General features: G+C 39.4%; 1 protein-coding gene across 1 annotated transcript in view; it reads left to right on the top strand.

The window, feature by feature from the left end:
- The window catches only part of LOC127789244 (regulatory-associated protein of TOR 1-like), a 92,680-nt gene that overhangs the window by 10,861 nt on the left and 55,904 nt on the right, over positions 1-25,915 (top strand). The window contains exons 2-3 of the mRNA XM_052318083.1: positions 8,755-8,857; positions 14,728-14,810. Coding sequence (XP_052174043.1) covers positions 8,755-8,857; positions 14,728-14,810 — 186 coding nt within the window. The remainder of the gene's footprint in view (positions 1-8,754; positions 8,858-14,727; positions 14,811-25,915) is intronic.

The raw sequence follows: 25,915 nt of genomic DNA on the forward strand, positions 1-25,915 counted from the left end.
CCTCTCGGTCTGCCCATCTATGTTTGGGTGATATGTAGTAGACATATGCAACCTCACCCATAGTTCTTTCCAAAAGTGACTAGTAAAGACCTTATCTCGATCTGATACAATGGATTTAGGAATTCCATGTATCTTGACCACTGAATCCTAGAATACCTAAGCTACCTCCTGTGCTTTAAAGGGGGTGGGTGAGGTTGATGAGCAAACATTGTCAGCTTGTCAACCACTACCAAGATAATGTCAAGCCCTTAGATAAAGGGCTGGGCAATTGACGGAATTTCAAGAAGAATTCCAGAAGAAATATAGAAATTTTAGGGAGAGAAAGAATGAAAGAGGGAAAGAGAAGAGAACGAGAGAGATGGAGGGAGAAATTGAGAAGAAAGAGAGAAGGGAATTTTGATTATTCATCAATTGATGCCCTTTCCTTCTACAACGGCCTTCTTATAAGGCGCTTCTTATAGTTAGGAGAGTTAATTGCCAGTGTTCCACCCCCATTAGTTAGGCTTGTTCTAACTACCTAACCATAGCCTGTTACACAGTTTGCAACAGTTTCCTAATGACTAATCTACCCCCAGGGTTGTAACAATTCCTCTCTCCTTGAGAAAATTCTTGTCCCCAAGAATTTACCCCAGAATTTACAGCAACGGCCATGGTTCAACCAATTCCTGCTTTCACTACTTGCTGCCCCCTTCTCTCCTTCTGTCTCTTTCGCCTTTTCCCTTTTAGTAGTAGAAGTGCAACAACGTTCATAGCCCTTGAATCTTCCTCATTCGCCTCAGCCCTTTCTTCAACCTCAACAGCCTGTATAGAATGCAACTCCTCCCCATTGATCACCTTGCACTCCCATGTTTCTTCATGGCAATTAACTTCTTTTTCATCTTTGTATCTAGTCCTTCTATGTTCAGTAGCAGTCTTTTGCATTGGTGGGTTGGACATAAATTGTCTCTGCATTTATAACACGATTTTATCTGTCGCCTTTGCTCTGTTGTAGGGTTTTTACTTTATCAAGGTTAGTGTTAACCTTGGAAATCCGTTCCAACTGCTGACTAGTGGGGTGACTACCACTCAACGACATTTCGTAATTATTATAAATTGCTTGTAGTGTTAGTTCTTGTAGTCGGGATTTCTCTGCTGCTTGTTTCATCGATGGACGGCATCATCATCTTAACCATCGGTCGTAGCTCATCCTTCAATCCACTAATAAAACTTGACACCAAATAGGGTTCTATTAAGCTTGGTTGTAACATCCAAAGTAGGGCCCGCAATTCTTCAAACTTCATTAGGTAATTTTTCAGTGAACCCTCTTGGTTTAATTTGTTAAATTCTTCAACCACGTTCGTCATACTCCTTTCTCCAAACCTATCACACAATTCTTCTGAAAATTCAAGCCAATTCATCGCCCCATCCTTGGCTTGCCCCCAACCTTGATGTTATGTGTCAGCCGTTTCATTGAGATAGGCTGCCGCCAAGGTTACTGTTATTTCATTTGTATTAGATTAGAAGATAGTTTGTGTATGCTGGCATTTGTATTCTTTCTCTTTGTGTTTTTCCAGTTAGAATAAGTATAATTCTAGAAGGTATGTTTCTAGAATGGTGGTTAACCGTTTCAGTTAGTTAGTTAAATCCAGTCAACCGGTTAGTTAGTTAAGTCATTCTATCTCACGCTCCTATAATCTATAAATAGGGATCGTGGGGCAAGGCAATGGTGAGTGTGTGCTTCGTTACGGAAAGGTTTTCTGTTTCTATCTTGTGGGTTGGGATTAGTCGAGAGATTGAGAGAGAAAGGCTGGGTATAAGTCTTGTATTCTCGGGGAATCCGTTTAGCTTTCAGGGTACATGGGCTGGGTGTGATTTGGGTACTCTTATAATCATGCTAAAGGTTGTTTCAAGATAGTGGATTGGAGCGCAGAATAGCAGTTTGAACGTAGGTCTCTTTTGAGATCGAACTAGGATAAATCATCTTGTGTACTTACTGTTTTCTTTTGATTCTTGCTTGTGTTATCTATATTGTTTGTGTTCTTGAGTGTGGGAGTGCCTAGGGTGAGCTATTTGAGTTGAGAGAATCCGAGGGAGTGCTGTGATATACTCTAACAACGTGGTATTAGAGCCAAGAAGTAGACTCAAGGAATCAGACTCAACACCCGCAAACGATATGGCACCAACTTCATCAAAATTTGACATCGATAAATTCAATGGGTCAAATGATTTCAGCTTGTGGAGGATAAAGATAGAAGCTCTTCTTTGTAGTCAAGGACTCGAGGGAGCTCTGGAACAAGAATCCAAGACAGTAGACTCGACTACCGGGAAAGAGGCACCGGTGGTGATTGAAGAACAAGAAAAGGCTTCGAAAGAAATCAACAAAAGGGCCTACAGTATGTTGAGTTTAAGCATGGGAGATAAAGTACTTCATGAGGTATCGAAGTGGAAGACGGAGGCTAAAATCTAGAAGAAGCTTGAAGATCTCTACCTCAATAGAACTCTGTCTAGCCGTCTATTCTTAAAGGCTAGGTTCTTTAATTTCAAAATGCAAGAATCTCAAAAATTGCATGATCATATAGATGAATTTAATAAGCTTTGCCTAGACTTAGAGAACATAGGAGTGAAATATGAAGATGAGGACAAAGCGTTAGTGCTCTTATATTCATTGCCTAAGTCTTATGAGAATTTCGTAGATATCCTTCAACATGGTAGAGATAAGCTCACATTAGAGGATATCATAGGTGCATTAAATTGCAAAGAACTGAGGTTTAAGATGAATGATAAATCTTCTCCTGGTGAAGCCCTAATAGTTAGGTCAAGAAGCTCTAAAAGAGACCAGGAAAATAGGGGAAAATCTAGGTCTAAATCTAGAAATGGAAAAGGCCCAATAAAACGTTATTACTACCAGTAAGAAGGCCACATTAAGCGTCTCTGCCCTAAGAGAAAAAAGGACCTAGCCGAGAAAGAAAATTCAGGAGGAGGGGCAAACTTTTGTGACTCCGGTTATGATAGTTCAGAAGTCCTTATTGTAAGTAAGAGTGCAGATAGCCTAGAGTGGGTCTTGGACTCTGGCTTCTCCTTTCACACGACCCTAAGAAAACATTGGTTGCAAAATTTTAGAGAAATCAATGGAGGAAAGGTCTTGCTTGGCAATGACCATGAATGTAAGGTTCAAGCGGTAGGAGATGTTAGGTTAAAACTACATGATGGCTCTCTTAGAACCCTCACATCAGTTAGGTATGTCCTTGAATTAAAGAGAAACTTGATTTCTCTTAGTGGATAGGAATGGGCTTAAGTTTAAAGGTGAGGGTGGAGCCATTCAGATTTCAAAGGGGTCTCTAATCTGCATGAGGGCTGTTTTAAAGAATGGGATTTACCTTTTGCAGGCCACCACTTTATGTGGTGAAACTGCAACTGTCAACATTAATTCTAGGTCCAAGGCAAGTCTATGGCATATAAGAATGTCACATATAAGTGAGCAAGGGCTCAAGGAACTTGCAAACTAGGGTATTCTGGATTTAGGACAGTCACTAGAATTAAATAAATGTGAACCTTGCATTTTAGGCAAGGCAACCAAAGTTAAATTTAAAAAAAAAAAAAAAATCCATTCATCTAAAGCACCCCTAGATTATATACATTCAAACTTATGGGGTCCAACCCAATCAATAACTCATGGTGGCTCTCGGTATTTCCTTTCAATTATAGATGACTACTCAAGGATGTTGTGGGTATATGTTCTAAAATCAAAGGATAACACTTTTGAAACATTTAGGTCATGGAAAAGTATGGTAGAGAACCAAAAGGGCAGGTTAGTTAAGGTCACTAGAACTGACAATGGGTTGGAAATTTGTAATAAAGAGTTTGACCAAATGTGTAAGGATGGTGGTATTATTAGACACCTTACAGCTCCCGGAAATCCCAAGCAAAAATGGGGTTGCCAAGAGGATGAATAGAATCCTCTTGGAAAGGGTAAGATGCATGCTTTTTCATGCTCAACTACCTAAGTCTTTTTTGGGGGTGGCTGTTGCTAAAGCAGCCCATGTTCTTAATAGAACACCCTCCAAAGCTATCAACCTCCAAACCCCTTATGGAAGATGGACCGGACATAAGCCAAGCTTAGCCCATCTTAGAGTCGGTTGCCTAGCCTATGCTCATGTAAAGCAAGGCAAACTAGAACCAAGGGCAAGGAAATGCCTGTTCATTTGTTACCCATCAGGTGTTAAAAGGCTACAAACTATGGCACTTAGAATCAGATGGACCAAGGACTATAGTTTCTAGGGATGTTACATTTGATGAGGAGTCTACCATAAAACTAGGGAGCCATGAGCCTTAGCCTGATCAAGAAGAATCTAGAGAAGTAGTTCAGGTGGAGATTCCTGATATAAACCCAAATTAGACTCCAGTTGTCTCAGAATAGATTAGAACTGAGATACTGAGGGCGAGGTGGAGCCAACAGTTGAGTGTTACCTTGAGGACGTCAGCAGAAAGTTGGACGATTTTTTGATTCTATTTTTATATAAATTTCAGGTTAGTATTCCGATTGAATATTTTTCTAAGGAATACTTTGCTTCCTTCAATCAGATCGGAGATGAGAGTTACAAAGAGGAGCTCAACAAGCTGAAACAAGAGGGCTCAGTTATGGAGTACCTGGTTAGGTTTGAGAAATTGAAACCACTTGTGCTCAATTCCCATCCAACTTTGATCGAGTCTTATTTTTTATCTTGATTCATTAATGTTCTCAATGATATGTTGAGACTTATGGTGAGAATGATGTTTCCAGCCACGGTGCAACAAGCAACTGAGAAGACTAGGCTGCAAGAGTTGGTGTTGGAAGCCATTTATAGAAAGTAGGGGTTGTCGCCTAACGGTTACCCTTAGAGTAGCCAATAGATTGAAGGAGCTTCTAAGACTGCCAATCAAGTAGCATAAGAAGCTGATGAAGTGGCATTGGAAGAGGAAGATCATGTCCAGTGTTATTAAAGGCCCGAGGCACACTAAGGCGCAAAGGGTCCTGGAGCCTGAGGCGCAAGGCGCAAGACGAGGGGCGCGCCTGGCAGGTGCAAGGCGCATGCTGACTAAGAAGAAAGAAAAAATACTTCTTAATTGAATAATAAGTCATTAAATAGATCCTAATCACATATCAACATTTATGTTATCAAAAAATTCAAGAATTCAACATATATTAAATAAATCACAACATAAACATACTTCATGACATAAACATACTTCAAGAAGAAGCAGCAGCAGGCATCAACAAATAAAAAAAAAAAAAAAAAAGAACTAAAGAAGAAGAAGAAGAACAAGAGGAAGAGAAGAAGAAGAAGAGAAGAAGTAGCAACAGCGTAAGAAAGGAGAAGAAGAAGCAGAGGAAAATAAGAAGAAGAAGAAGAAGAAGAAGAAGAAGAAGAAGAAGAAGAAAAAGAAGCAGGCTAGCAGTAGCAGCAGCAGCGTAGTAAGAAGAAGAAGAAGAAGAAGAAGTTTAGGAAGAAGAAGAAGAAGAAGTAGAAGAAGAAGAAGAAGTTTAGGAAGAAGAAGAAGAAGAAGAAGAAGAAGAAGTAGAAGAAGAAGTAGAAGTTTAGGAAGAAGAAGAAGAAGTTTAGGAAGAAGAAGAAGAAGAAGTAGAAGAAGAAGAAGAAGTTTAGGAAGAAGAAGAAGTAGAAGTAGAAGAAGAAGTAGTAGAAGAAGAAGAAGTTTAGGAAGAAGAAGAAGAAGAAGTAGAAGAAGAAGAAGAAGTTTAGGAAGAAGTAGAAGAAGAAGAAGTGAAGTTTAGGAAGAAGAAGAAGAAGAAGAAGAAGTTTAGGAAGAAGAAGAAGAAGAAGAAGTTTAGCAGCAGCGGATGCGCTTGATGGTGCAGCGGAAGAAGAAGAAGAAGAGGAAGAAGAGGAAGAAGAAGAGGAAGAGGAAGAGGAAGAAGAAGAAGAAGAAGTAGAAGTAGAAGAAGAAGAAGTAGAAGTAGAAGAAGAAGAAGTAGAGGAAGAAGAAGAAGAAGAAGAAGTAGTAGTAGTTTAGCGGCAGCGGATGCGCTTGATGGATGTGTGCCTGAAGGGCCTAGGCGTGCCTGGCTAGATCTTAGCAGCAGCGGAAGAAGAAGAAGAATGTTTAAAAAATAAAACGTGCTGAAAAATTAGTTGCGCTTGATGGATGTGTGCCTGAAGGGCCTAGGCACGCCTGGCTAGATCTCGCCTCGCCTGGGCATGGCAAGGCGCCTTGAGGGGCCTTGCGCCTAGGCGCGCCTTTAACAACACTGATCATGTCCATGCAACTGATGAGAAGTATGAGGCTGATGAGGTCCTAAGAATAGGAATGGTAGTTGCAAAGAATGAGGAAAAACGTGAATTGGATCAAGCAATTCAGAATAATAAGAGGAATGGTAATTGTTGAAGAAGCTATTGCATTACCATTGGAGGAAAAATCTGCTGAAGGTGAGCCTTTGGTGTACACCAACAATCAGGAAGAAAAAGATACTCCACTTGAGGAGATCTCTACTGAAGAAGAGGAAGGAGAAGAGGTTGTGAAGATGGTGGAGGAATTTTTTGTTGAGGGAAACGAGACCTTGCAGTTTTGCTTGTTCATATTCCCTGGGACAGCGACAACATCGAATCAGGTTTTGGGCTGCAGAGCAATTTGAATTCCTCTCTACTATTGGAGATGATATGATGGGAGGTATGACAGGTTAATTGGAATTAATTTTGATAGCAACAGGGAATGAGTGGATGGCTGAATTACATGTTGCAACAAATCATAGTCTTTTGGAGAAAAGAAACGGAAACACAAAAGAGAAGGAACATAACAGCAAAAAGGAAGGAGCCTAGAAGGAGAAAGAGAGGAAAAGAGATTAAACAGACAGTGAGAATGGGAAGTGGATGAAGAAATAGTGGCTAAGAGGTAATAAGTTTCTTTGGGACAAGAAACCTCTCAAGGAGAGGGGAATTGTCGTGACCCTAGGAGCAATAAAGGGACAATATTGTAATAGGGTTCTAATAGTTTGTTAGGAGATATTTTGCAAGTTGTTAGGAGCACATGGGTGCTGTTAAGAAATCAGTTAGCAACTAGCTAGGCCTATAAAAAGGCTACTTGTAAGAGGATGGCATCATGTGTGAAATGAAATGGAATTCCTTCCTTTCTAATTCTCTCTATCCCTCTCTTGGTTCTCTGTAATTCTCCCTCCCTTTTCTGTTGACTTCTCTCCGTCCTTCAATTCTGATTTCTTCCCCTAATTCCAATCACAACCCTAGGTAACCCTAGGAATGTGACAGAGATGAATCAAAAAGAATTGCCACAAGGGGGCAGACCCTGTGAACAACAGGCAAGCTTTTCAGCAAAAAGAAAACAAAACACCAAATCACAGGCAGCTCAATGGAAATATCAATTGGTAACAATGGAACATCACTTTCACTTTGCTTCTTGGCTCACCTTGGTTGCAAAGGTTTTCCCCTTAGTTTCATGTTCTAGGAGCATGAAGTGTGGGTTTAAATTGTTACAGGACTAACATCTCATTACTTAAGCTGAAATTTCATATTGACCAATACCTTTTCACAGCCAATTCATTTATTATTTTAATTTTTCTCTTCTAGTAGTAAATAGATGATAAAAGAAATTTATTTATTTATTTTTTGAGAAGTGTACAAATTCTCAATTATGAAAAGCTAATATATAATTATTATTCACTTGCAAATATTTTTATGAACGCCTATGAAAAATTATTATGAGAATCTGGCATTCAGTTAGTCACCAGTAAGTATTGGTGACACGACTAACACTTTATGCTGCAAACTTTGCATTGCCTGTAAAATGATTCTGATCTTGGGCTTGGAAATGGATGAAGTTGAAACGTTAAGATCCCCCCCCTCCAAATTCTCCTGTCTCTCCTCTTATTAGGACTTGCAAGTCATGTATGCCCCTGTTTTCCATCCTTTCTAAATGGTTTTTATGTCTTTATGAGCTACTGTCATAGTCCTTAAAGATAAGTAGTCAGTATTGGATTTCTGTTATACACAAAATGACAGAAAGTGTCTTTTGGATTCTAGGAACTTGTGGGATTCCAAGTAATGCCAAATAATGTTTGTAGTAGAAACTTATTCTGTCAAAACATATGAAAAATCAATTATTCAAATTATTAGGTCAGGTAGTAATTGAATGCATTCCAAAAACATGCTTATTTCATTGCTTATTCCAGAATTTCTTAAACAGGCTAATGATTATTACTGAAGTTATGTGATTATAGCCAGAAAATTGTACATTCACGATCACTTTTCTTTGCTTTACTAACTACTTTGTAACAGTGGCAGTTGCTTCAATAAGTGCCAACAAAATTGTTAAAGCAGTGCGGATTCTTTCAAAAAATGACTAGTTAGATAATCAAGTGAAACTGTTGGAATGGATAAAATTAGTAGGAAATTTTGAGGTAGGCAGGTGACATCTTATTCTCGCTATTCCCTTTGTTTTTTTTGCTGTTTTATCTAGGGTTCAAGCCTGTTTTTATTTATGTAGCTGGCCCACTTAGTGGGAATAAGGCTTGTGATATCATCATACCTTACCCTTTTAAATTTAACTGGAAAAGTTTTCAGCTGGAAGTTGTCTCTTGCCCTGTAGTTTTCTTTTATTGCTCAGTGGTCGTGCCCAGAGTGCATTCTAATGTCTGTATGAAAATAATTTAATTTGAATTATTGAATCTTATTTTATCTTATTGATAATGCCAGTTAATGGTTCGAATAACTCTTGCAGACTGTCCATGCTTACACATCTGTTTTTGCATAACCCTGAATTTTTATGCAGATGAAGACAGGATGTGTTGCTCTTGTTCTGTGTTTAAACATCAGTGTTGACCCTCCTGATGTAATTAAGATATCTCCTTGTGCCAGAATGGAGTGCTGGATAGGTACAATCACCATAGTGCTTAGTCTTTCTTATTCTCTTTCTGTATGTGTTTTTATATGGTCTTATGACTTGATATTGTAGGGTTAGCTTTCTTGCTACTGATTGATTAATCATTCATCATTCTTTTCATGCATCAGACTAAATCCAAGAGGATAGAATTTATTAGTGATAACTGGTAAATTAACTGATTGCCTTTGCTAAGGGAAAGATTGCCAAGTTTTATTTATTGCTTTGCTCAGTATAAATATTTTTATTTTTATAAGTACTTGCTGCTAAGTTTTCATCAGAAAACTGCTCCTGTTCATTTCTATCATTATATAACTTTCCCTGTGAATTCTTTGAAAGTTGTCTTGTAACCATTTTGCCAAATTTCAGTTTTTCTAGTTTGGCCAATAAGAAATATTGGAATATTTGGAAACTTCTGGAATCTGGAAGGAATTCGAATTTAACATATCTGTTAGTTTGGTTGGAAGTTGAAAGAAATTATCTGAAATAATCTGGTGAAATTTACAGAAAACTGTCAAATTTTGATAAAAATAATTTATGGGAGAAATTGGATATTTATCTTTGTTGTGAAGTTGGAAAAAAATAAAGATCTTTACCTTGGCTGTATGTTCAGAAAATTTGGAAGATATTTGTTGCAGACTCAAGAAGCATAAACATTAGAATATGATACAAACACCCTCTCTCTAAAAATGATACCGTTCCTGTAGGAGTTGTCTTGGTAACCATTTTTTAGCTGATGTTTTAGGTTGCAAGGTAGAGTTTGTTTTCATCTAAATCCATGTGGGAGGGGATGATTTACAGATGTGAATCTCGGGTTGCTTCATAGAAACATCTTCCTAGAAACATCAATATCTATCTAAATGAAGGCAGATTCACTTTTATTAAAAACCTCTTGCTAGTATTCCCACTTCTATCATGATGTTGTTTGCTATAACTAATTGCTGGGAAAAGCTTAAAAGAGATTTTCTTTGCAGTGCTTGTGATTAGTTAAAGTATTATCTAGTAAGTTGAAAGAAGACATGTCTTCCTATGCCTTCGGGGAGTTTAGGTGATTGGAATTTGAGAGCCTTCAACTGATATCTTCTTCGACATGGTAATGGAAGCCTGTGGAGGTAGGGATGGAATTTGGAGGAAGGTTATCATGGAGGAGTATGACATTCATGAGGGTCATTGGTTGTTGGGCCTTGCCTTGTGGGTACACCTAACCTCACATAGTGGGCATTTGGAAGGGTACTAGGAATATTAGGGGCACTTTCTCTAATTTGGTTTCCTTTGGGATTGATAGTGGTGTTAGGGTTCAATTTTGGTGTGGCCACATTCTGCTTTATGAGAGGCTCCATTCCTTATTTAGTGTTGAGTGACAAGAAAATCTTTGTTACAGAGGGTCTCTCTTTCTGGTTGGAAAATGTAATTTGGTCTGCCATTAGATGTATAACCTTAAAGACTCGAAAGTTAATTATGTAACTGATTGTTTGACATCTTGACAAGGCAAGGATAGATGGGTTTATCTTGGATAGATGGATACTAGAGTGTGGGGGTGAGGCAAGGATAGAAGGGTTTAGCGTCCATCAAGTGATGGTACCTTTTTTATTCACTCATTTTACACGACCCTTTATGGTAAATGTATAGTGTATTTCCCTTGGAAGTCCTTGTGGAGGTTTAAACTTCCTACTAGGGTGGACATTTTATTATGGATGACATTCTCTTGGTTCCATTGGTGATAAAGAGTGGGTGGATCATTTAGTTGTTCTATTTCCCATGATTTTTGGAGTTTTTTCTTCTCTATCTCAGAAATACATTTGGTTATACTAGCTAAGTTATTGAATTCATGGGTCAATGGAAGTCATTTTGTCTGAATAAGATATTGGCTTGGCATTAGAATCTTATGCCTTTTTGCTTCACGTGGCTTGTTTGGCACGAATGAATTTGAGACCTGTCATGAACCTAGGGTTTAGCTAGGATTTGATTGGAATTTAGAAGGATCTGAGAGGCTTAGGATTAAGAACAGAATGTTTAGAGGGGAATTTGGATAGAAATGGGGGAAGATAACATGTAGAATTGAGGGAGAGATATTAAGAAAAAGGGGGAGAAACAAGAGAGAAACGAGAGGGAGATTGGAGAGAAATTTGTAGAGAGAATTAAGATCTTTGTTTATCAATTCAAGCATACTCTTCTCTACATACTTGAGCCTATTTATAGGCTATACAACTGAAAGAAACATCTAGAATAACAACCCCATGTGCTGTAACAGAATAACAAAAATAGCTCCTAACAAACTAAGGTATCTAATTACATTATTGCCCTTCTAATTACCCTTGGATCGTGACAATCCCCTATCCTTAAAAGGTTTCTTGTCCCCAAAAAACTTATTACGTTAGTCGTTCTTATTCATCCAATCCCAACTTTCTCTATCAGTTTAATGCTTCTTTCCTTCTTTATCCTTCTAGGCTTTTTCCTCTTTTCTTTTCTCTCAACAGTAACAACATTATGACTTGTTGCAACACCGTCTTCAACCATCCCCCTCTTCCTTATTGCCATTAAAAATGGTTCCGTATGAGCTGTCAGTCCTACCACTCTATTCTTTTCAATCATGGGAAGAATTTCAAACCTCTTTGCAGGCAAAATTCTGTGCATTACCTCCAACTTTTCTGGCTGCAATGTTACCGTTGTCTTATCTTGTGTGTCCGGTGCCATCCCTTGTTCCTTTCCCTCAAGTACTTGGTGAAAAGGCTTTTTTGGCTCTTTCTTCTACTGCTTCCAGAGATCAATAGCATCAAGTGTCTCAACACTAGTAAGAGTGCTTGAGAGGCTGCGAATTGATTGAATGCCATCCTCCAATTCCTTTTCCTCACTCTCTTCTTCCACCTCCTCTTCTTCCTCTTCTCCTTCTTCCTTAAAGTTGGACTGATTTTGTTGTAGAACCCCAAAAACATCACCATCGAGAACTTATTTTCCAAAGGAATCAGTGTGTTCCTTTAATTCTCCTTTTACCCACACCCCCTGGACCAAACCCCCAGAATTGCTGCTGTTGCTAGCGGCACTGTCATTACAGTCACTTTCCTTATCAATTTCGTTGCCTAAATCAGGGTACACCATTTTCGACCGCTCCATTTTAAGGAAGTCTTCTTTGTTAAGACTTTCGCAATAATCATCGAAAAATTCGACGGGGAAACTGTAGCGATAATTCTTAATCAATATGATCGCAAACTTCTACAACTGCTCATGCAACATACGGCCGAATTCCTTGCACATTCCACGTATCCCACTGCTTGTTTCCTTGTCAACTCAACTGGACTCATTATCCAACTTTCCCCATACTTGATTTTTCTGGCTAAACTGCTCATGATTTATGTTGTTTCTAGCTAAAAATGCAGCATTCTTTTGCTGTCATTGAGGTTCCCAAGACTTCACAAGCAGGACATCCCACTAAAAATGTAGCATCCTTCGGCTGCAATTAAGACCCCATTTGTTTCATGTGTGCCCTGCTCCCCATGGCCGACATCTCACGAACATGACACTTGGAAGACCAAGGGATAGGGGTTCTATACATATCACTCTTCTTCAAACAAGTTAACCAAAATTCAAAGTCGAAATTAACCTTTGTTTCCCTTGACTCACAGCCTAGAATTCGATTGGAATCACCTCTTGTGGAATCCACTTAACTGATTCGCTGCTATTAGTCGTTGGACTTCTAATCATTGAAATTGATTGCCCCAGCCTTCAACTCGGATCTGTTGGAATTGTTGGAGTTCACTGGAATCTACTTCGCACTTCCACTTCGCAAGATTACCGGATTTCACAACTGAGTCAACTATTGTTACGCCTGTAGAAATTCGAACATTGACTGCCAGCTTCACCACTGGAATCGGCTGGGCTCGAATTTAATTTGCCTTCCATGTTTGGCCCCAGCTATCAGCCCAAGCTCAATCTCCGCGTGTCGGAATCAAATTTTTGCTTCGTCCTCAATTGCACATGCTGATCGACTTTGATGTAGTCGATACAATTTGTCGGATTCAAGCCGGAATCTGTCTGACCTTCCTTAGCACGTCAATTCTGAGCAAGACTTGTTAAAATTTGCTACTGTTTGTCAACATCTTGCCTTGTCCATTCCGAATCTTGCCTTGTCCATTCCGAATTTGTTGCTGGATCACTTTTGTAAATCACTGTTGGAGATTAATATCTCCAAACATCAACCACCTTCTAGGTCACCAGAGTTGCCAGACTTGTTCTGCCTAATCGCCGACCTATCAAGCGGCAACACTAGCAACGCACTAGTCGGAAGCTTCCCTGTCTATTCGCGTTACCAACTTCGGCGGATCTCCCACACTAGTTGATCACTCTAGTCGCGACCCCCTTAGCTGTCTGTGTCACCACCTTCGACGGACTCCCACACCAATTGTGAATGCTCCTCAGTTCGCGTTGCCTTTGGTGCTGTCCGCGTCGCCAACTTAAGCGGATCTCCCGTACCATTCGTTCGCTCTAGTCGCAAATCCTCCTGGCTTGCTCATCTTTGATTCCGGACAAGATTATTGGAGTCTTAACCACGAGCCAATCCCCTAGTTCTCCTTTAGATCCGAGCCAGCTCTCCCTTCCTCGTGCGTCAGAATCAATTTCGAGATTCAATGGTCGTGGATCACAGGCTCAGTTTAGCCTCCAAACTTTGGTTTCAAATCTGCCGAATCTGCATCGGCTTTTGGAAGAGCCAGTTGCAATGGATTCTACGGCCGTAAATCTTTTGGTTCGATTCCGTTGAATTCACAATGCCACTGGAATTGTCTAGGCTGAGTTGCCTTTTATGTAGTGACTTGGATCCAGCCTCTAGGGAACAACTGCCACTATTCGCCTTGATATGCTATGTGACTCTGTCTTGTCAGAATCAATAGAATCGCTTCCAGCCTCCTCGATCTGGGCCTTAATCACCGGTCTTCAACTCGAATCAAAACCACAGCCAATGATGGACTGCTCTGATACCATTTGTCATGAACCTAGGGTTTAACTAGGATTAGATTGGAATTCGGAAGGATCCGAGAGGCTTAGGATTAAGAACATAATGTTTAGAGGGGAATTTGGACAGAAATGGGGGAAGATAACATATAGAATTGAGGGAGAGATATTGAGAGAAAGGGGGGAGAAACAAGAGAGAAATGAGAGGGAGATTGGAGAGAAATTTGTAGAGAGAGAATTAAGATCTTTGTTTATCAATTCAAGCATACTCTTCTCTACATATTTGAGCCTATTTATAGGCTATACAACTGAAAGAAACATCTAGAATAACAGCCTCATGTGCTGTAACAGAATAAGAGAAATAGCTCCTAACAAACTAAGGTAACTAATTACATTATTGCCCTTCTAATTACCCTTGGATCGTGACAAGACCTTCTCACGGGATTGATGGTTAATGGCGTCACTTAAGGAAACACATCCCTTTACAGGTTGTTTAGGGAGGACTCTTGGTCAGAGGACTCTTGGTCATTTTTTGTTCTTTCTTTGGTTTTGTTGATAATGCTTTGTTATAAGTTAGTTTGTTCTCTTTTGTACATGTCTCATCCTTCTATGGTAGTTTGTTCTTAATGCATTTTTCTTATTAGAAAAAGTTGAAAATGTTATGTGCTCATATTGGCTGGTTGTACCCGAGTCATGTGTTATGCTATGAAAATTTATTTGTTCTTTGTTTTTGCATCTTTTCTTTATTCTTCTTTAGTATTGAATGCTTTTATTCTTATTTGTATAATTATTTTTTGATTGCCTGTCTCCTTAATTTTGGACTGCCACTGAATGATCTCTATTGACAGAATTTGTTACCTCTGTTAAAGAAAAGTAATAAACTTACACTTTTATTATTCTTTAATTTCTCTCTTTCTGTAGATCCATTTTCTATGGCCCCTCAGAAAGCACTTGAAACAATTGGGAAAGAATTGAGTATTCAGTATGAAAGATGGCAACCAAGGGTGAGCACATTTTAATGTCTAATTGTTTGATAGGGTGATTTGGCAAGATAACATCAATTAAATCTAAGGTGAGATAAAACTGTTAGAAGTCAACGAATGGATTGTTCTTTCCTATGGTGGATTCTTTCCTAAGTGTATCGTGTCTTGCTTTCCTACTGATTACATGTTGCTTATTATTCTGATTTGTTTCCTTGTATTTTATCTTTTAAGATATTTCTTTATTGTACGTATTTCCTAAGGTACTTTAGGAAGCTCTCTCATTAGAAAGCTGCTTATTAAGGTTACTTACTTGACTTGTATAAATGTCGTACTCTACGATTATAGAATATAGATTGGAATTCTGTTTGGTTCTTTCTTTTAACATGGTATTAGAGCCATAACTCGATCCAATTGTTTTTTTTTTTTTTTTCCGACTGCTTGAAATCAGAATTCTCTTTGATTCAAGTTCATCCTTTCTTGGTTATTTGAAAGACGAAATCTCCTTTATCCTTCATTCCAATCTAATCTCATAACCTAGAGCCATGATCGAAACCTTTGAATCTGGGAGTACCAATGAGGTTTCTTTCTCGGGTAGTTCCAGTAGCGGTGGTGTCACCGGAGGAATCATTGGTGCGGAGTTGCAGAATATACAAGCTACATATAGATTGAATGGTAAAAATTATCTCAAGTGGTCTCAGTTGATTAGGACATTCCTTAAAGGCAAGGAAAAGCTAAGTCATTTGCTTGGAATTGGACTAAAGAAGGATGATTTGGCATATGCCTCGTGGGATGATGAGGACTCACTGGTAATGTCTTGGCTTTGGAACTCGATGATTCCAAAAATCAATGACATAGTGATGTTTCTTTCCACTGCTAAGGAGATCTGGGAATCTGTGAAGATCATCTATTCTAAGGTAAATGATGATGTCCAAATTTATGAAATTAGGACTAAAGTGGCAGGCACTAAACAGGGGACTTGGTCTATAACTGAGTATACAAATTTATTACAAATCTTGTGGCAAGAGTTGGATGACTATCAGTGCATTCAAATGAAGTGTAGTGAAGATGCTGCCATTCAAAAGAAGTTTGTGGAAAAGGAGAGAATTATGACTTCCTTGTAGGCCTTAATGTAGAATATGATGCAGTGAGGATCTAAATCCTTGGTAAGTCTGAGTTGCCTTCGTTAAATGAGGCATTTTTAATAGTCAGGGCTGAGGAAGGTAGAAGAGGAGTAATACTGGAGGTATAACCTATGGAAAACTCAGCCTTATTGACTCTAAAGGGTCTTGGTTAGGAGAAATTGGCAAGGGTGGAAAGAAAGACTTCAGATCTAGCTAAAACCACCAATAAGGATAACCTATGGTGTACCTACTGTAAGAAGCCTAGGCATATGATTGATAGATGCTGAAAACTTCATGGTAAGCCAGCTAAAGGAGGGCAATCAAAGGGGCAGGTTTATGTAGTAAGCAACCAACAAAGTGCAGATGGTGAGGCTGCAGACCAGGCTGATCCAATGGAACTAAATAAGGATGAAATAGAGAAGCTAAGGAGCTTGCTGGGATCTCTCGAAAAAGGATCGGGTGCAAGCACAAGTTCATCCAACTTAGCTATCACAAGTATAACTTCTACCTCATTTAATTTACATTCTTTAGACCAGTGTTATTAAAGGCGCGCCTAGGCATAAGGCACATCAAGGCGTACCTTGGGCGCCTGAAAGCTTTCCAGGTGGGCGCAGACGAAAAGGCGTGCCTTGGACTTTTTGGCTGTTTTTTAAGGTTTTTATTTCAATGCTTTTAGTTTATTTAATTTTTTACTATTTAGGGTTTAAATTTATTGCTTCAACTACAAATTTGACAATAAGTAAAAAGGCTACTACTTCAAATACTGCAATTGAATTTGAACTAGATGACGATGGATAGGGAGAATTGAACAAATTCAAGGCATGCAATAACAAAATGCAACATTAAGTTACCAAAACAACACCCCCATACTTGCAACCATCTTTCTTAGGCTTTTATATATCACCTATGATCTCCAAATGCAAGAAGTGGACAAAAAGGGAAAAAGGAAATTATATTTTCATAGGCCCAAGTTAAATAGTGGCTTTTCCTTAGTTTTTCATCTTCCTTGATTGTGTTTCATTTACTTCAACAATGTTTTGTTAAAGCTGTTCAAGTCTCGATTATCTTAAATTTATATTATTCCAGTATTAGAAAGTCAAACTACACTCAATATCCAATGATCAACATTCTATTGGCGTGATCAATATTTATAGACATCGCGGAGATTGAGTTTTCATTATACAAAGAAAGATGCAAATTCAAGTCGAGTATATTACCTACGAAAAAAATGTATGAAACTATCATCAGACTTCTAAACCATAGAAATCATCCAACAAAAGGAGTAGATAATGTGGAAGAAGATATTAGAGATGATGCTTCTAATGATGAAGATATAAAAATGTTTGATCTTGATGATAAAGATGATTTTTAGATTATTTAAAATGCATAATTAGTTAATCTTGATTAAGATTAAGACTTATAAATTTTTTTAAGATCTAAGACTTATAAATTTTTTTAAGATTTAATTTAAGTTGACTTAAAGACTTTTAGATTACATCTTTTGGCATTTTTTACTATTCATTAGTATATGTTGAATTTTTTAATTTTCTTGATAACATACTTGTAAATATGTTATTAGGAGTTATGACTTATTTTATACCTTATTTTTCAAGTAGGATATATATATATATATTTTTATTTTTAGTAAGCATGCGCCTAGTTCTATCAGGCGTGCGCCTCGCCTTGCGCCTCAGGCTCCAACACTCTTTTGCGCCTCAGGCTCCAACACTCTTTTGCGCCTTAGTGTGCCTTGAGCCTTTAATAACACTGCTTCAGACATAGCTCTTGAACATTCTTGGGTCCTTGGCTTCGGGGCAACCGGCCATATTACACCTTTTTCTACTCAATTTTTATCCTATAAACCATGTCCTAGTACTAAGAAAATTGTGTTAGCTGATGGATCTTTAACAATTGCGGCAGGTCAAGGGAACATTCTCATTGACAGAAATCTAACTCCAAAAGATGTCTTACATGTCCCTAAACTTTGCACAAACTTGATTTCTATTAAAAAGTTGACCCATGATGCTAACTGTCGTGTCATATTGGGCGTGCTAGGGTAAAAGATGGTCTCTATCATCTTGAAGATCTTTGTGGGCATAGTAAGAGGTGTTAGAGTAGATCACAACACTCCACAGATTCTCTCAACTCAAATAGCTCTCCTTAGGCACTCGTACACCAGATAACATAAGCGATATCGACACCACAAGAAATAAGAAAACTAAAATAGCAAGAACACACAGAATTTATCTTGGTTTGGTCTTGGGAACAAGACCTACATCCAGATTGCTTGGCACCTCTCAATCCACTATCTTGAAACAACCATAGGATGATTACAACGAGAACCTGAATCCTACCTAGCCCATATGCTCTGAAAGCTAACAGGATTCTAAAGAATACAAGCTATCCCCAGCCACTCTCTGTCTCTCGCATTTAATCCCAAATACAAGATAGAAAACTAGAATCAACCTTTACGAAATGAGGCGCATTGATTCTGATGACCATCCTCCTATCCCACGATCCCTACTTATAAGATATAGGGACGCGGGTTACAAGACTTTAACTAACTGCCCAATTGACCGAAACAAACTAACTTGGTCAGCTACCCTTCTAGAAACATACCTTCTAGAAGTGATAGTCAGCATCCGAGTATCCTAAGATGCTAGCGTCCTCTCCTAATTTAGCTCCACCATAGGATAAAGCATTGTTTATAGACCTTTTAATGTATCTGAACATCCATTTTACTGCCATCCAGTGGGCTTTTCCTGGATTTGCCATAAACCGACTTATAACACTCATTCCATGAGCCAAGTCGGGTCGGGTGCACACCATGCTATACATGATGCTGCCTACTGCACTTGAATGAGGGATATAATCCATTTCCCTTTTCTCTTCTTCATCTTTTGGGGACTGGTCTAAAGATAACTTGAAGTGAGCAACAAATGGCAGACTGACTGCCTTTGCCTCAGCCATTCCGAATCTAATTAACAACTTTGCTAAGTAGGATTTCTGAGAAAGATATATCTTTCTATGATGCTTATCTCTTGAGATTTCCATCCCTAGAATTTTTCTACCTTCCCCTAGCTCCTTCATTTCGAATTCAGCCCTTAGTTTTTCCTTGAGGAGCTGGATTTCTTGTGTGGACTGACTTGCAATAAGCATGTCATCTACATAGAACAGTAAATATATGGAAATACTAGAAGAGATATGTTTAAAATAGATACAACAATCATAGGAGCATCTAAAATACCCTTGGCCAAGCATGACCTAATCAAAATTTCGGTACCATTACCTTGGGGACTCCTTAAGTCCATACAAGGACTTTCTAAGCAAGCATACTTTCTCCACCTCTTCCTTAGCTTCAAAACCTTTCGGTTGATCTGTCAAAATCCTCTCCTCTAGTCCCCATGAAGAAAGGCAGTTGTTACATCCATTTGCTCAAGATATAAGTCTAATTGAGCAATGATGGCTAAGAGAATTCTTATGGAAGTGTGTCTCACAACCGGAGATAACACTTCATTGAAATCAACTCCCGGCACTTGAGTGAAACCCTTAGCCACCAGCCTTGCCTTAAAACCTAGGCTTAGAATTCTCTCTTGCTCCTCCTTTAATTTTATATAACCATTTGCAGCCTACCACACGTTGTCCTCTTGGTTTTTCAACAAATTCCCAGGTGTGATTCTTCTTAAGAGATGCAATTTCAGATTGCATGGCTTCCAGCCACTAATTTGCATCCTCTGAGGCCATTGCCTCTTCATAGGTAAGGGGCTCCTCTCTTATGGATTCTACTGCACTATTGAATTTATAAGCTACCAGGTCTGAGAAACCATACCTTTGGGGAGGTCTACGGGATCTAGGCTGCCTATCTCTTGCCACGTTATACTTATTAGGATTAGGGAGATCTCTCAGGTTTGAATCTGCGTCATTGACACCTTCTTCCTCTTCCATTTGAGAAGATCCTTGATCTCGGTCATGGTTACTTAGAGGTTCAGGATCAGGGATTTCATGCTCGGATTTTGAGACAAGATGAGTCAGTTTTTGGATTGCATCAGGAATCTCCACCTGAATTGATTCTCCAGGTTCTTCCTGATTAGGTTGGGATTCATGAGTTTCTGATTTTATGGTAGATTCTTCATCAAATGTTACATCTCTAGTAACTATGGTCCTTGGTCCATCTGATTCTAAGTTCCATAGCTTGTAACCTTTAACACCTGATAGGTAACCAATAAACAGGCATTTCTAAGTTCCATAGCTTATAACCTTTTGTCATGACCCAAGTAGTAAGTAAAGGGCAATATAGTAATAGTATTATAATAATAGTTAGGAGATATTTTAGAAGCACATGGGGTGCATGTGCTAGGCCGTTATTTAGCTTGTAATGCCTATATAAGGCTACTGCTATTGGTTTGTTGGATATGCTGAAAATTATTGAATTGAAATCTATTTTCTTCCTTCTACCATTCTTTCTCTCTCGTTCTTCTTCCTCTCTCTCTTCTGTTCTTCTATTTCTCCCTCTCTTTCTCTTAATATCTCTCCCACTCTCTACTGATTTCCCTCTTCCTTCAATCTGATTTTCTTCTCCAATTCCTCTTTTAACCTATCACGAACCCTAGGTTCATGACAAATGGTATCAGAGCAGTCAATCCTTGACTGTGGATTTGATTCCAGTTGAAGGTGAATTTCAGTGGCGAGCTAGTCAGACGAATTCCGATTGGGTTGGGGCTACTACTTTTGGATGCGGTTGCAGATCAGAGACACTATCGTTCGATTTTTGAAGACGAAGACGAAGACGTCCCTTAATCTTGGAATTGATTCCGATGCACGAGGAGGTGAGTGTCGGCTTGGATCTGAAGGAGGAGTGACTTCGGCTAAGACTCGGATGGTTGAGTCGAAGGACGGTATCTGGCTAGTGATTCTCATATTCGATCGTGATAGAGGAGGTGACCAGAGGTCGACGCTAATGGCCAAGAGGTCGCGACTGGTGCAGGAGTTCCAAGTGATCGCGGTCTGAGCAGGTAAGGGAGTGGGTGTTGTAGCCGAATTAATTGCAGTAGGTCTGGCGATTGTGCAGCGGGTTCCTCACGGTGGTGCAGTGGGTGTCGCGGCCATTTTCAATGGTCGGTGATTGGGCAGTAGCTGGCGTGGGGAGGTGTTAATCTCCAAGCAAACGAGCACCCTCAGTTCAGAATTGGAAGGCGCAACAGGTGAGTGACTCTCGGCCAATAATTTCGGTAACTATTAATTGGAATCGAAGGGGAAAGCAGGATCTAGTGATTTCCGATGTTGATGTGAGGCGGTTATCGCTGGGAATTCTAGACTCTTGTCTGAGTTTTGAAGAGGAAGGCGGATAGCTAAGGCCGAAAGAAAAGGTGCGGCGGTTTTAATTGGAATTTCGACTGGAGTTTTGCGGGTGTTGCCTCTTTGATCGGAAGGCACTGTGTGTGCTACGGTTTGGGGTTGCCTTCTGAACCATGTTGGTGAACCGTGCTTTCCTCCTTGATCGGAAGGAGATTCCGACCATTCTGGAAAGCCAACTCAGAGCATAACTGAGGGAAGTAAGCTTGATGCATCACTGGCCATAAGCTGAAGCGGATTTGAGGCCAAGCAATTGTTGAATCTGCAGCAATTGCGAGCAGCGGCAGTAGAGAGTTAGAGACGGTGGTGTCCGACAGTGCCTTCAGTGAGCAAGGAAGGCTGTTGATTAAGAATCAGCTGCAAGTGGAGAAGCTGAGCAAAGTTTCGAGCAGTTGGGAGTGGATTTTTGAAGGCGGTGGATTCCAATCGAAATTCTAGATTGTGAGCAAAGGGAAACAGAGGTTAATTTTGGCTTTGAATTTTGGGTTAACTTGTTTGAAGAAAAGCAGTATGTGGTCTTCAAAGTATGCTGACTGTGAAAAATCAGCTAAGGGAAGCAGGGCACACCTGAAACAAAAGGGGTCGCAATTGCAACCGAATGATGTTGCATTTTCAGTGGTTAATTTTCAAGGAAGAGAGCAGCCTCCATTGCAGTGGACCAGTGTTGCATTTTCAGTGGGGTGTCCTACTCATGAAGCTAGGAGAGGCTGTGAGCAAAGGGAAACAAAGGCAGCCAAGGGGAGCAGTGCATACATGGACCAAATGAGCCCTAAATTGAAGCAAAAGAATGCTTCATTTTCAGCTGGAATGGAGCTTCAATGGCAGCCAAAGAATGCTACATTTTCAGTTGACCAGAAGCATCAAATTTGGGAAAAGAAGTTTGAAAATGAGACTAGCCGAGGGGACAAAGGAACCAGTAGTGGGTTTGATGAAAAGTGCAAGGAATTCGGTCGAATGTTTCGCGAAAAGTTGCAAGAGTTTGCAATGATACTATCTAGGGAGTATCATTACAGTTTTCCCGCCGAATACTTTGATGACTATCATGGAAGTTTTAACAAGGAAGAATTCCTTGGAGTGGAGCAACCGAAGGAGGAGACAAGATTACGAACGATCGATTCACTGCCTACTTTAAACTTTGGGCAGAAAAAGAAACATTTTGACGGAGGCAGTAGTGACCAGAAAGATGGCTGCAATATTGAGAGTAATTTTGGTGGTGAAAAGCATAATCTCAAGGAAAATTATATTGATCAGGTTGATAGGACAACAAATCAAAAGGAGCCCATGAATCCTTTTGAAGGAAAAGTGCATGTAGCTGAAATATCTTCCAATGTTGTGAAGGTGTGTAGAACTGATCCTAAAATGTGCCACAATGTTGCTGTAAATTTTGAGGTTGAGGAGCAGCATCAATTGAAGACTGAAGGACCGCAAGTTTCAGCTGTTGCCTGTGACCAGAAGCAGCTAAATTCAATGAAGGCACTAGATGAGGATATATTGACTGGATTTGGCATCATATTGGATCCTCAATCTATGGGTACAAGCTGTCTTAATTTGGTAGCTATCAACAACTCACAGGAAATGGTATGCCGCTCCTTGGAGGAAGATGTAGCTTTGATTACACTGATTATCATTTCTATTTCAGTCGAGCAGTATCCAAGAATAAAGAAGAAACGGCCTAGAAAGGGAATGATAAAGGAAGGAACAACCAAGCTAGAGAGAGTTGGTATTGGTTGAGGAGTAATAGCTAAATTGTTGTAAGTTCTTGGGGACAAGAACTGTCTCAAGGAGGGGGGAATTGTCATGACCCAAGTAGTAAGTAAAGAGCAATATAGTAATAGTATTATAATAATAGTTAGGAGATATTTTAGAAGCACATGGGGTGCATGTGCTAGGCCGTTATTTAGCTTGTAATGCCTATATAAGGCTACTGCTATTGGTTTGTTGGATATGCTGAAAATTATTGAATTGAAATCTATTTTCTTCCTTCTACCATTCTTTCTCTTTCGTTCTTCTTCCTCTCTCTCTTCTGTTCTTCTATTTCTCCCTCTCTTTCTCTTAATATCTCTCCCACTTTCTACTGATTTCCCCCTTCCTTCAATCTGATTTTCTTCTCCAATTCCTCTTTTAACCTATCACGAACCCTAGGTTCATGACACCTTTAACACCTGATGGGTAACCAATAAACAAGCATTTCTTAGCCCTAGGCTCTAGTTTACCTTGCTTTACATGAGCATAGGCTAGGCAACTGAATACTCTAAGATGGGCTAAGTTTGGTTTATAACCGGTCCATTTTTCATAAGGGGTTTGTAGGTTGATAGCCTTTCAGGGTGTTCTATTAAGGACATGGGCTTCAGCAACAACCGCTTCCCTCCAAAAAGTCTTGGGTAATTGTGCATGAAACAACATGCATAGCCCTTTCCAAGAGGGTTTTATTCATCCTCTCGGCAACCCCATTTTGCTTGAGATTATTGGGAGTTGTAAGGTGTCTAATGATGCCACCATCTTTACACATTTAGTCAAACTCTCTATTACAAAATTTCAACCCATTATCAGTTCTTATTACCTTAACCGACCTGCCCTTTTGGTTCTCTACCATACTCTTCTATGTCCTAAATGTTTCAAAAGTGTTATCTTTTGATTTTAGAACATATACCCACAACATTCTTGAGAAATCATCTATGATTGATAGGAAGTATCGAGAGCCCCCATGGGTTTCTATTTGGGCTGGACCCCATAAGTTTGAATGTATGTAATCTAGGGGTGCTTTTGATGAATGGATTGCTGTTTTGCTGAATTTTACTTTGGTTGCCTTACCTCAAATGCAGGATTCACATTTATTTAATTCTAGAGACTGCCCTAAATCTAGAATACCCTGGTTTGCAAGTTCCTTGAGCCCTTGCTCACTTATATGTGACATTCTTAAATGGCACAGACTTGCTTTGGACCTAAAATTAATGCTAACAACTGCAGCTTCACCACATAAAGTGGTGGCCTGCAATAGGTAGATTCCATTCTTTAAAACAACCCTCATGCATATTAATGACCCCTTTGAAATCTGGATAGATCCACCCTCACCTTTAAACTTAAAACTATTCCTATCTAGCTCTTCAAAAGAAATCAGGTTTCTCTTCAAGTCAGGTACATACCTCACTGATGTGAGGGTTCTTAAGAAGCCATCATGAAGCTTTAATCTAATATCTCCTATCCCTTGAACCTTACACTCATGGTCATTGCCAAACAAGACCTTTCCACCATTGATTTCCTTAAAGTTTTGCAACCATTGTTTTCTTGGGATCATGTGAAAAGAGCAGCCAGAGTCCAGGATGTTCACTTACAATTAGGGCTTTCGAACTATCATAATTGGAGTTACAATAGTTGGCTCCTCCTCCTAAATTTTCTTTATCCGCTAAGTCCTTCTTTCTCTTTGGTCAAAGCCGTTTAATTTGGCCTTCTTGCTAGCAATAATAACATTTTATCGAGCCTTTCCCATTTCTAGACTTTGACCTTGATTTACCCCTATTTTTATGATCTTTCTTAGTGCTTCTTGACCAAACTGATAAGGCATCCCTAGGACAAGATTTGTCATTCATCTTGAACCTAAGTTCTTTAGAATTTAATGCACCTATGACATCTTCTAATGTGAGCTTATCTCTGTTATGTTCCGTCTACAAAATTCTCATAGGACTTAGGCAAAGAGTATAACAGGACTAAAGCTTTATCCTCCTCTTCATATTTCACTCCTATGTTCTCTAAGTCTAGGCACAGCTTATTAAAATCATCTATATGATCATGTAATTTCTGGGATTCTTGCATTTTGAAATTAAAAAACCTGGCCTTTAAGAAGAGACGACTGGACAATGTCCTTTGGAGGTAGAGATCTTCAAGTTTCTTCCAAATTTCTGCCACTGTCTTCCACTTTGAGACCTCTCGAAGTACCTTATCTCCTAGGCTTAAGATTAGAATACTGTAAGCATTTTTGTTGATTTCTTTTTGGGCCTTTTCTTGTTCTTTAGTCACCATCGGTGCTTCTTTCCTAGTAGATTTGTCTACTGTCTTGACTTCTTGTTCCGATGCTTCCTCAAGTCTGGACTGCAAAGAAGAGCTTCCATCTTTACCCTCCACAAGCCGAAATCATTGGATCCATCGAATTTATCGATGTCAAATCTTGAGGCAGTTGGTGCCATGATGCTTTCTGGTGTTTGAGTTAGATTCCTTGAGTTTCTTGAAAATCTTGATCGCTGAAGAAGACTTCTTGGCTTTGATACCACGTTGTTAGAGTAGATCACAACACTCCACAGATTCTCTCAACTCAATAGCTCTCCTTAGGCACTCGTACACTAGATAACATAAGTGATATCGACACCACAAGAAATAAGAAAACTAAAACAACAAGAACACACACAGAATTTATCCTGATTTGGTCTTGGGAACAAGACCTACATCCAGACTGCTTGGTGCCTCTCAATCCACTATCTTGAAACAACCATAGGATAATTACAACGAGAACCCGAATCCTACCTAGCCCATATGCTCTGAAAGCTAACAAGATTCTAGAGAATACAAGCTATCCCCAGCCACTCTTTACCTCTCGCACTCAATCCCAAATACAAGATAGAAAACCAGAATCAGCCTTCACGAAATGAGGCGCACTGATTC

Source organism: Diospyros lotus, chromosome 13 (genome assembly GCF_014633365.1).
Source record: "Diospyros lotus cultivar Yz01 chromosome 13, ASM1463336v1, whole genome shotgun sequence".
Lineage (NCBI taxonomy): Eukaryota > Viridiplantae > Streptophyta > Magnoliopsida > Ericales > Ebenaceae > Diospyros > Diospyros lotus.